At 44.8% G+C, this 12,453-nt stretch overlaps 1 protein-coding gene across 2 annotated transcripts in view; it reads left to right on the top strand.

Annotated features, from left to right (window-relative positions):
- Positions 1-3,746: 3,746 nt before the first annotated feature.
- The window catches only part of Prdm5 (PR/SET domain 5), a 133,962-nt gene continuing 125,255 nt past the window's right edge, over positions 3,747-12,453 (top strand). For both annotated transcript variants that reach the window (XM_070022052.1, XM_070022051.1), the window contains exon 1: positions 3,747-3,839. In XM_070022052.1, the coding sequence (XP_069878153.1) occupies positions 3,747-3,839 (93 nt within the window). The remainder of the gene's footprint in view (positions 3,840-12,453) is intronic.

Genomic DNA, 12,453 nt, shown 5'->3' with positions numbered 1-12,453 from the left:
TAGGTCTAACAATGAAAATGAAAAAAAGTCCTCCCAAAGGCAAATTTGAGAATTAAGGAGAAATATATTTGAAACCATTTCTCTTGAGTCAATATTGTGCCATATATTTCTAGCATAAGTAAATCAGGTATATGATAGTGCTTTGAATATCAACTTTTTGATATTCTTATTTACTTTTTTAAGACTGCATTTAAACTTTTGATATAAAGCAGACTTTTAATTTCCCATCTTTCAAAGATAATATTTAAAGGTCACTCTAGCTTTTAAAGCTTTAAGAAATGACTCATTATACTACCATGTCTTAGAAGCTTCAAAATCAAATTTCCGGTCAGTTTTGTACATGTCGATTTGGCAAACATATCTTTTTTATGTATTGCAATGGAATAATAAAAAGCTTTTTATTGCTTGTTGCTATGCTTTAGTTAGTTGATTTTTAAAAGATTCCACTTAATATACACAAAAATGTTGCATGCTTTCATGACATACACTGAATACTTGTGTCCATTGTAAGACAAATCTCTGACCAAGATTCATAAAAGATTTGGAAAGTTTCTTATTTTATTGATTCCATGTTTGGTCTAATGTTTTATTTTTTATTTTTTTTTTATTCAGTAAGGATTCCTGCACTCAGACATGAACATATTTTAATTTAGCAACTTTCTTCTTGAGACAACCAAAATGGAGCTATGGTACCCAAAACAAAGGTCGTGTGCCATGAGGGTTGTATCAGGCTGAAAGCATTAAAAAAGCTATGGAAACTTCTGTGCTCAGAGACAACTGTCAGAGAATTTGACCGAGAAGTGAGCATGGCTTGAGGCTGGTGGAAAGGTTGTGTCTTAACAAATTATTACCTTCTGGTAAATATGTCAGAAATTCGTGGCCAAAATACCAATTATGTTACCTGAAATTTGGGGTAGCTAAGTTGACCTTGGTCCTTGTATTTGGCAAGAGAGTAATTAAAACAAGATGTGAACATGGTAAAGGTGATAGGAAAATATATTAGAAAAGAAACAGGACAGAGAAAGAGCCCATGGCATAGACTTGGCCTAGGAAGACAACTCTTCAGCCCATCTCCACCATCAAGGCTGTCTTCTAGGTTAAAAAGAGGTTACAAAGTGGGGCCTGGAGCTAAATAGTAGTGAGACTTGGAGAACTTAGATAGCTTTCTGACTGGTGGGTCTCCTTTTTGCTTCCTCTAAGGAGATGTACTCATTCTTTTGTAGCTCCCTGCCTTCATCCTTTGTCAGGCAGGTTTTGGTTTATGAGTTCATCCTGTCATCTGCAAATTCTATAGGCTACAAGTCCCTGATTGGCTGCTTTTCAATCAGCTGGGAGGGAAATTGCTGAATTCCAAGGGGAAAATGCCAGGGTCCCCTCTCTGGGTTGTACTATAGTTCCACTTAGATCCAGGGTATGTAGCCAGGATGGGTGTAAGCCCTGCTTCAAAGGACCCCTGAAAAAGCTACTTATTGCAGATGCTTGTGAGCCACAGTAAAGAATGGGTTCCATGCTCAGCAGACTAGTAAGAAATTCTCAGATCATCATCTGAAACAACTTTCTTTCCAGAACTATTTATGTGAAGAAGATCATGGAAGGAGATATGGCAGGGAGAGAAAATAGCATGGGCTAGGTAGAATACAGAGGTGAGCAAAGCCTGTGAAACTGGTCAGGTAGAATGTAAAAATGGACCAGATGAAATACAGGTGGAGGTGAGAAGAGAGAGGAGAGAGAGGAGAGAGGAGAGGAGAGGAGAGGAGAAAGGAGGGAAGAGAGAAGAAGGAGGACATAGAGAGAAGAAAGAGAAGAGGAGAGGAGAAGAGAGGAGGGGAGAGGAGAGGAGAGAGAGGGAGAAGAAAGGAGAGAAGAGGGAGAGAGGGGGATTCAGACAATAGGGTCCATTAAAAGTCATCAAAAGTACCCTAACTAAAGGTGTAAACTCCATTCCCACCGGTTCTCAGCAAGCTATGCTCACTGTCACAGGGAATCCTAATAAACCTTTGCTTTTACACTCCTGTCTCCTATGAACTTTTACCAATCCCTGGCTCAAAAACGAGTAAACCCTCAAACATGACAGTTTACTGAACATCTACTACATGTTTCAAGGCCATCTTCTAACACTAAATCCGCCCCCAGCCCCAATTTTATGTTTTACTTATTGATTTACTTCTCCATCCAACTGTCGGGTCCAATTCTACGGCAGGTCAAAGGCACCAAAACGGAAGCATGGTCAAGTCATTGTTCTTTTCTCCTCAGACAAAGCTACTCTGAGATTTGTAATGCTGCGCTTACATGATACCCCCTCCCCCAGACTTTTTTTTTAAAAAAATCATATATATTTTCTATCTTACATCAAAAATATCTATTTGGGAGCTTTGGGCGGTGTTTATCTGAAATCCTGAAGACCCAGTAAACTTTTCCCCATGATGTGTGTTCCTCATCTTAAACTTTTGCCCAAATCGCCTGCCTGTGTGATGAATGATTCCCAAGAACGTCAAATTTGAGCATCCAATTATTTCCAAATAGACTTTTGGGTAGAAAAACTACTGAAAATACACGAAAGTAGACAGCTGGTCTTGCAGAATGAAAGGGGTTTTTCATCACCAGATCACTCTGTCCACCCAACAAGCTTTATTGAAGACACCGAGCCAAGCCTGTAGCCATATTTCCCCGTAGGGGGACCGGCTTCTATTGTTTGGGTATCCCTTCCAGCCTCCCCCAGTCCTGAGAACTCCTGGCCGGTCTGATGATTCTCAAGCCAGGGGGTGACTTAGCAGTAGGCACCCCGGGGATGCGGTAACTTTCCAGAGGCCTCTTAACCAAACAAGAACCCTACCGCTGGCTTGCGATCGGATGGGGTTTTGCACGGGCTGGTGGTAGTGTGCACAGCTCTCTCTTCTGCACCTCCCCGAGCCCATGTTTTCCTTACTCTCCTAAGAGTGAGTTCCAATCTCCGAAACCAGCGGGAACATGACACCAAACTGCCCAACTCAAATGGGGGAAGCGTGGAAATTTCCTAGGCTTCGGCAGGGTTCTGCCCGGGGCCGCCGGCTTGGCTTTGGGAGGATGCGCGCGGCTGAGTCTGCCCTTTCTTTCCGCTTTGGCTCTGAAGCCCAGCGCGAACACCGACCCGCCAGGGAGTGGGGTTCGGAGGACCGCCGAGGCCTGGACACCTCGGGCTGGGCCAGGGCGAGAAGGCCGGCAGCCCGGGAGCCCGGAGCTGGGGGGCTCGGGGCTCTCCAGGGTCCGCGCCGCCAACTTCCGACCAATCAGCGCGCGGCGCTCAGAGCCGCCCCCCCCCTCTCCCCACGTCCCGGTGCGCCCGGCCCGCGACCCCGGCCCGCGCCCTCGCGCCCCCCAGCCCGGCCCGCGCCCCTCAGCCCAGCCTGCGGCCTCCCCCTCTCCCGCGCTACTCTGCGACCCCCCCAGTGCTCAGCTTGAGCTCCCCAAGTCCGGCCCGCGTCCCCGATCCCCTCCTCCTCCCCTCCCCCAGCGCGGCCCTCACCCTGGAGCCCGGCCCGCGCCCCGCGGCGGCTTCGGGCCCCGCCAGACCCCGGACGAGGAGGGGCTGAGCCGCGGGGGATCCTGGATTCGCCGGAGAGGTGGGGATTGTGGGAGGAAAACTCCATTTCCTCCTTCCCCGCCGGCTTCTTCCCCTCCGCCGCCGCCCATCCCGCACCCCAAGTCCCCACGTGTCGTGTCCCGGGGCCCGGCGCGGACGCGCGGACGCGCGGGGCGAGGACCGCGCCATGCTGGGCCTCTACGTGCCCGACCGCTTCTCCCTGAAGTCCTCCGGGGTGCAGGACGGCCTGGGGCTCTACACGGCCCGCAGAGTCAGAAAGGTGGGTGACCCGGCGCCCTGCGGGACCCCCGCCCCGACGGCCCCTTCCCGCGGGCCGCGCCCGCCGCCGCGCACCTGGGCACCCGGGCAGTGCCACGTCGGTGTGGCCGGCCGGCCCAGGGTGGGGCGCCGCCTCCCCGCGGCCAACTTCTCCTTTCCCCCAGCCAGGAAGCCGGTCCACACCAGAGTCCCCCCTCCTCCTCTCTCTTCCTCCCTCTCTCCTCTCTAATTCCTCTTTCCCCCTCCCTCATCCCTTCTTCCTTCCCCTCCCTCCTCTGCCCTCCTCCTGCCTTCTCCCTCCTCCCTCCTCCTTTTCCCCTCCTCCCTCCTCTTCTCCTCCCCCCCCCCCCCTCTGGGGTTCCTCTTCCCTCCTCTGGCTGTAGCTGTCCAGGCTTTGCCAGGCCAAAGGGCTGGTGTCATTTGGGCAGGCAGCCCTCAGCGCCTTTCCTCAGCCTCAGGATGACTGTGTGGTCCAGCCAGGCCTGCCCCTGGAAGAACCAGTGTGGAAGGAGGGGAAGGGGGGCTGTGAGGAGCCCACCCCACCCCTCCCCCAGCCTGGGAAGCAAAGGACCCCCGCCCCCCGTGCAGACTGTGGTGGGCAGCTTCTGGAACAAGCCAACCAATGGGCTCTGGATCTCCCCCTCCCCCTCCCCACACACATTTACATTTTTCTCTGGTTTTGGGTCAGAGCGTAGTCTTTAGGATGCTGACTAGGGAGAGAGGTCACTACTGTATTCCATATCTTTGGATTAAAAGTTGCAAAGTTCAAACATCGAAAAACTTGTGCTATGGTTTTTGCACAGGAAAATTGACATCTGGAACCTTAAAGGCAGGTGTGTGTGCACACGCGTGTGCGCGTGCATACTGAGAGCCACATTTTACCCAGTAGATACTTTGTGCTAGGCTTTATACTTGGGAGTTGACCTTTATTATATGATTTCACCTGCACAGTAATCCCTTGAACACTTTTAGTTCTTGTTTAAGAATCTCTGCAGTTCTGTTGCCTGCTGAATTAGTGAGGAAGGCTCCATAGTGTGGCTGCTGCATGTGTTAATTTGTGAGAATGTTCAAATGTAAAAAAAAAAAAAAAAAGAAAAAAATTCCAGCAGTCAATACTTAATTTCTATTAGAGATAGATATTGTCACATGACCAAATGTTAAAGTCAACCTGCCTCCAAGGCCAAATCTAACCATCAAAGCACTTCTGAATGCAGTTGAAATTCTGTTTTTATTTTATCCTCTTAGTATGCAAATTACCCAAAAGGGCTTTTCTGGAAAGTCTTGGTTGTCAGTGTAATTACCTAACAAACTGGACACAGTTCTATTTGTGTGTGTGTGTGTGTGTGTGTGTGTGTGTGTGTGTGTGTGTGTGTGTGTGTGTGTGTGTGTGTGTGTGTGTGTGTGTGTGATTGTGTGTGTCTTAGTCTTGGGGCTTAAACTCAGAGATTGGGCCCTGTCTCTGAACTTCTTTTGCTCATGGTTAGTCTCTACCACTTGAGCCACAGCTTCACTTCTGGCTTTTTCTTTCTTTCTTTCTTTCTTTCTTTCTTTCTTTCTTTCTTTCTTTCTTTCTTTCTTTCTTTCTTTCTTTCTTTCTTTCTTTCTTTCTTTTCTTTCTCTCTCTCTTTCTCTTTCTTCTTTCTTTCCTTTTTTCTTTTTTTGTAGTTTAGTAGAGATTAGAGTCTCATAGACTTTCCTGTCTGAGCTAGCTTATAACTGTGATCCTTAGATCTGTGCTTCTTGATAGTTAGAATTACAGGTATAGGCCATAGGCCTGAACGTAGTTGTTAAAGATCATGTTATTTATTGTTATAACTAGCAAGACATCAAACAATTCTTCAAATGTAAAAATTATTACATGATTCTGGGCTTTTTTTGTTTGTTTTATATCACTATTTAGATTATTAGTAACAATGTACTTCTGAGTTTAAAAAACTAATTTTAACCTTTTCAAAAATGTATTTGGCTACTTCTTGTCTATGCAGTGTCTAAGTGGGTCCAACATGAAGCTGTGTGTAAGAGGTGTAAGTTGTATGTTGAGAGAAGGGTGAACCCTAGGCCTTGTTGTCATAGGGTGACAGCAAAAGATGCTGGGACTCAGGGAAAGTGAATTGTATGGGGACTATACTATGATTGCCATTGTTGAGCCCTTTTATGTCATATGTATTATTTCACTGGGCTCTTCCAATGAGCTTAAGGCCCTCCCTGCAGCTGTCAGTGTGATCATGTTCAAATGAAGACATTGCTGCAGTGGTGTTCCGTGCTGTGACCCTGGGGCAGGGACAGCTGTGGTTGTGGTTGTGAACTCACACATATTCTGACTGAATGCTGCTTGCCACTGAGTGATTTGTGGATAGAATTGTTGGAAATAAAACTGAAGTTGTTCTGGAAAACCTAGGCTGCAAAGTTACTGAAACATACTCTTGAGTCTGACCCTCCCCCCTTGCACGCAGGAGCCCAGGGCCCCCCACACTGTCATCTCCAGGCACATATCATATTTTATCAGACACTAATCTCCAGTGTCTCATTGTTATCCCCAATTTACAGATGACAATATTGCTCACTAATTATACTTGCTGGAATTTTGATAGTTTTCCTTATATTGGTCTTTTAATTTTTTTGGGGGGGGGTCCGGTCGTGGGGCCTGAACTCTGGGCCTGGGCGCTGTCCCTCAGCTCTTCAGCTCAAGGCTAGCGCTCTACCACTTGAGCCACAGTGCTACTTCCGGCTTTTTTCTTTTTGCTTATATGGTGCTGAGGAATCGAACCCAGGGCCTCAGGCATGCAAGGCAAGCGCTCTACCAATAAGCCACCTTCCCAGTCCCTCTTTTAATATTTTTTCTCCTTTCCAACTTCTTCTTCTTTTTTTCCAAGTGCTAAAACATGTGATCTTGAAAGATAGCTATTTTCTTTTCTTTTGCAGAAGCCCTTTAATTGCTTACTTAGCCTTAGTATATCTGAGTTAGTAGGTAATTGGGGAATTTTCTTTTTTAAAGAGCTAAAGACTAAAAGAAAAAGTAAAGAATAGAAAAAAGGATGTAGAAATAAGATGAAATGTATGTCTACCAATTTCTGGTCTCCTAATTCCAGTAAAGAATATTGTTGAGGTGCCAGACACTGGTGTCTCATGCCTATAATCCTAGGTACTCAGGAAGCTCACATCAGAGGATTGTAGTTTCAAGCAAGTTCCAGGCAAGAAAGTCTGTGGGACTCTTACCTCCAATTAATCACCAAAGTGGAAGTGGAGCTGTGGGTAAAGTGGTAGAGTGCTAGCTTTGAGCAAAAAAGCTCAAGGATAGCGCCCAAGCCCTGAGTTCAAGCCCTAGGACTGACTTACATACACACAAAACAGTATTGCTAAGGGCCTTTTCTCCTTAGCTGAGTACATACTGTCTGTAGTGAATTTACTCTGATGGTGTGGTGTGACTCTACTCCTGGCTTTCTTCCCTCCAAACTCTGTGTCATTGCCTAAGAAACTTATTTATTTATTATTGATTGATTGACTGATTGATACTGTAGTTTAAATTCAGGGGTCACACTTCTCTCTGATTTTGAATAGAGTCTCTTTCACTTTTCACTGAGGTTGTCTGGACTATGTCCTCTTGTTTATGTTTCATGTGTAGTTGGATTGTAGGTATGGCCACTGAACCCAGGTTCTTCTTGCTTGAGCTGGGGGGGAGAGGGTCTCATGATCTTCCTGGGCCGGCCTGAAACAGTGATCCTCTGGAACCTCAGACTCCCAAGTAGCTGATATGACAAGTGTGATCCACTTGGTTGTAATGAATTCTTGATAGCATTCTGAGTCCATGAAGGCTAAGACATTCTCCCATCTTACTTTGCCCTTTCCAGGAATACTTTTCAGTTCTTGCTTTAAACTTTACAGATACATGGGATCTCATCTATAGTCTATAGATGCTTTTCAATGCCAGAGTTATTGATAGCACTGAGATGCTTCTTTCCTGTCGCTGTTATCATAAAGCATCACAAGCTTAGTGGTTGCAAACAACATGGATTTATTATCATTTGGTTTTGGAATGTATAAGTCTAGAATCAGTGGACATGGCTAGTTTTGGGGAGAGATTGCAAGGGAGAATCCATTTCCTGACATTTTGTGGTTGTCTAGAGGCTGGCTGCATTTCTTGGCTCATGGCCCCACATCAGTTCAACCTCTGCTTATGTTGCTATAGCTCTGTTTCTCACTTTGACCCTCTGTCTCTGTCTTAAGGACCCATGTGACTGGATATGCTCCAGATACTCTATAATAATCCCCTTTATCTCAAGATCCCTACTATGGCCACATTTGCAAAGTGCCTTTTCTAATATACAGTAGCACATAAGGTAGCACAGAATCTGGGATTGGGATGTAGCCCTCTTTAGCAGCCTCTTTGAGTCTACCTTGTCTCCAAACTATAATTCTTTTGTGCCCCAGTTATCGGACACATTTACAAGATCAACTAGGATGAGTCCTTTCTCATAGGCTGATCTTGATCTCAATAGGTTTAGAGTACTCCCTGTATATCTAGTTGTATTGATAAACATTCCGTTTCCTTTGCAATATTGATTCTGGCCTGAGTCTACATGATTAGCATTCCAGCAGCAAAAGTCAGGTGAATAGGTCCTTCAGAACAAAGAAGAAGGAGCAGAGTAGAAAAAGAATAGTGTGTGCTAGTACTGAAGGTATTAACACTGAGATTTACAGTCACTCAGCAAATCGCTGCCTCTCAGGGTCTACTTACTTCCAGGGGACCATCTCTCTGTCTTTCAAACCCAAGGCAGCACTCTGTTTCTCACTGAAGGAATTACACTAGAGACATCTGGTAAACAACAGTCCCAAGTAAAATAATACTTGAAATAAAGACTCACTCCTTAATTTGTAAAATAGAATAAGCTAAAAAGATGGCTAAGGTCAAGGTAAGTTATATAGCTTATATAATACTTGAAATAAAGGCTTAACATTTGTAAATAGGATAGGTTTGTAAAATAGGATAAGCTAGAAAAAGTTAAGTTGAAGTTGTATCGGTTAGAAAAATAATCTGAGAAGGAAAAACATAAAATGTAGGAAAAATAGGTAAATGGAGGAAAAGCTACCATGCATAAACATCAATACAAGAAGACTAGATTTTGTTGGAATAAGGTTCTTTGTTGATGGGTTTAGAAGGTGAATCTGGTAAGAAATAATGGAATTTTATCCTACAGCTCTAATTCTGCCAGTGGATGTTTATCGCCATTTCCTGGTGGCTGCAGATAACTGATTTGGAGATAGAATCAGAGTTGAAATCATTATTGTATGTCTGCCTTGTGTGATATCTCCTGTGTTCACAAATTCATACTGCACCTCAGTGGCTCATGGTGGCTTTGTGTTTTGTGTTGTTTTGGATTTAAGAAATCCATAACCAATCCACATGTACTGTTTGTTCTGAAACTATGTGTGTGTGTGATGATAACAACTACAATTAATGAACTGATCCAACAAATATTATGGAGCAGTTGTAGTTCTTAGAGATGGTCCTTGTGTCTAGAGGCAGATGACAGTATTAGGTGTTTTCACTTAGTTCTTGTGAAAGCCTGTAAGTCAACCCTTATTCCTGTCTCATGGTCTTGTTGTTTGTTTTGGTGGTATTGGAATTTGAACTCAGGACCTTGAACTTGCTAGGTGTGATATGACTGAGCCATACTAGCTCTACTTTTTATTTTGTTTTATTTTATTTTTAGGATAGAGACTGTTCCTGCCCAGACACTCGACCTGTGATTCACCAGGATTCCTGTTGTCTCTGCGTTATTTTGAGCATCCAGATTCCTTCTGTGGAGATGGGGTCTTGAGGACTTTTCTTTTTGGGGTAGTCTGGCACTGTGATGCCCCAATGTCAGCCTTCTAGATAGTTCATGGTTTATTATTACCTTCTGCGGTGCTTGGTAAAGATTAAGTACATGGCAGAGTGGACTGAAAATTGAACCACATCCATTAGCCAACTCCTCAAATTTATTACAGACATACCTTATTTTTCCATCTCTTCTGTAGATTGCCTTTCACCACATTTCACCGCATTTCAATTCAACAGCCAATGTACTGAGTATCTGCTTTGAACAAGGCAATGCCTGAGGTCTCGCAGAATGTCCTGGGAAGGAAACTGAGAGGAGGGAAGGATTGGCCTACTCAGTGGAGGATGGATGGTATTTGTCAAAGTTTTGCTCTGTAACGATGAAATAGAGGTGCTGGAGCTTTCTCCTCAAAATAATACATCCTGCCTCTAACCTTCGCTAGCGGACTGATCTTAATCAAGTTATGTAAACGCTTCAAGCCTCACTTTTCTTAGTTGTCACGTAGGAAAATTTCCACAAAGGATTACTGTGCGGGAGCATGGCACCTGTGAGTGCAGTATTATTAATTCTTTCATGGTGTTGCATTTCTTATGCAGCTTTTCTTTCCTGCTAGCAAATACTGGTTAGGTCCCATTTTGAGTCAAGAAATTTTGTGTATGTGCGTGCGTGCGTGCGTGCGTGCGTGTGTGTGTGTGTGTGTGTGTGTGTGTGTGTGTGTGTGTGTGTGTGTGTGTACTGGAGTTTAAACTCAGGGGCTTAATGTACCCTACCATTTGAGCCACACTCCAAACTCTTTTTTGTTTTTGTTTTTCAGACAGGGTCTCACGTTTTTGCCTGGAGCTGATCTCAGACCAAAATCTTCCTGACTTTACTTGCCCTGTAGGTGGAATTACAGGGCTGAACCATGATGCTTTGGCTTTTTGGTTGAGAAAGGGTGAGGGGCATCTTGCTAACTTTTTAGTAATCCTCCTGAGTAGCTGGGATTAAAGATGTAAGCTACCATGCCCAACCCTTGAGAAATGCTTACTGTTTTCTTATGATGGTACTGGGGGTTGAACTTAGGGCTTTATGCTGGCTAAAAAAGCATTCTACTATTTGAGCTATGCCTCTAGTCCTTTTCTCTCTCTTTTTTCCCCCCTTGGTACCTGTCCTGGGGCTTGAACTCAGGGCCTGGATACTGTCCTTAGGCTTTTATTACACAAGGTTAGCACTCTACCACTTGAGCCACAGCTTTTCTATAGGCTTTTTTTTTTTTTTTGAGTAGTTTATTGGAGATAACAGTCTCATAGACTTTCCTGCCTGGGCTGGCTTCAAACCATAATCCTCAAATCTCAACTTGACAATTAAGTTGGATTACAGGTATTAGCCACTGGCACCTGGCTGCTCTGGTTATTTTTGGTATAGTATCTTGCTTTCTGCTTGTGTCCTAACTGGATTACTAGTAATTAGGGACTAGTAATGAGGATGATGAGTGTGCACTACCCTGTGTCTCTTTTTCTGTTAAGGTGGATTTCACCAGCTTTCCCCCAAGCTGGCCTTGAACTACAGTCCTAATCTCTGTCTCTTAAGTAGGTTGGATTGTAGGTGTGAGCCACTGGCTCCTGTGAAAGGAATTCTTTTTAGTAACAGCATTGTTGAGGCTATTGGTCTGAGACATGGTGCTGAGTACCCATCTTGGCATGAGTGGATGTTGAGTCTTCGTGGCGGGGGGGGGGCGTCTCTAGAGACAGAATAGGCTTCTAGCTCCTTGTGAGTATGCTTCCTAAACTTTGTTTTAGTGTCAGCTCTGTCTTGATATGAGTTACTAACAATCTCTGAGTTTCTTTTCTTTTTCTTTTCCTTTTTTTGTTGGTCGTGTGGCTTGAACTCGGCCTAGGCACTGTCCCTGAGCTTTTCTTCTCAAGGTTGGTGCTCTACCATTTTGAACCACAGCTCTACTTCTGGTTTTCTGGTGGTTAACTGGAGATAAGAGTCTCATGGACTTTCATGCCTGGGCTGGCTTGGAATGTGATCTTCAGCTTTCTGCTTCCTGAGTAGCTAGGATTACAGGCATGAGCCACCAGTATCCAGCATCCCTGTTTCTTTGATATGTTTGGCTTACTTAGACTTACTGTCTTGATCTTCAAGCTCTCTTTGTTCTACCCCTCAGGTTAACATTGAATACATTTTTGTGGCTTGTCTTTTCTTCATCTGGGCTCACTATCTGTAGTTCCTCTCTAAGCTTTCAAATTTTACTCCTCCTAGGAATTGGGTTTTCTGTTGTTCATTAAGTAATTTATATTCCTTACAAAACTGCATTGGTTATTATATTTTTCCCTAACAAGGTTCATCAAAAGCTCCCCTGGAGATTTTGTTATTTTCTTCTTTTGGGCAAAGAGAAAGACTCCACTGAAAACAGTCCCAGGCTGATTGGGAGAAAGCTCACAGCAGGATCAGGAGCTCCCCCAGAACTTCCTGTGCACCCCCCCACCCCCGTCTGTGTTCCTCCTTCAGTCCTCTGAGAGAAAGATAGGCCACCTGTCCATCAAATGTGACTTTGCAAGTTCATTCAAGCCATACTGCAGTGGCCAGTCACTCAGCTTTACACACCTGGGGCCAACACACAAGAGGTTGCACACCCAGGGTTCACACATCTGGGCCACGTGTCTGATAAGTCATGCTTAAGTCTATTACACATGCTTTGAATGTTTAGGGGTTTGCAGCCATGTTTGGTACACTTAGGGGCTATGCCTCACCGTTTGCACACTCAGGACTACACCGTACTGTTGCACACTCAGAAACTAACCCTGCAGTTCT

The sequence above is a fragment of the Dipodomys merriami genome, unplaced genomic scaffold (assembly GCF_024711535.1).
Source record: "Dipodomys merriami isolate MVZ:Mamm:240054 unplaced genomic scaffold, mDipMer1.0.p SCAF_15, whole genome shotgun sequence".
Classification (NCBI taxonomy): Eukaryota; Metazoa; Chordata; class Mammalia; order Rodentia; family Heteromyidae; genus Dipodomys; species Dipodomys merriami.
This window is presented reverse-complemented; position numbering and strand designations above follow the sequence as displayed.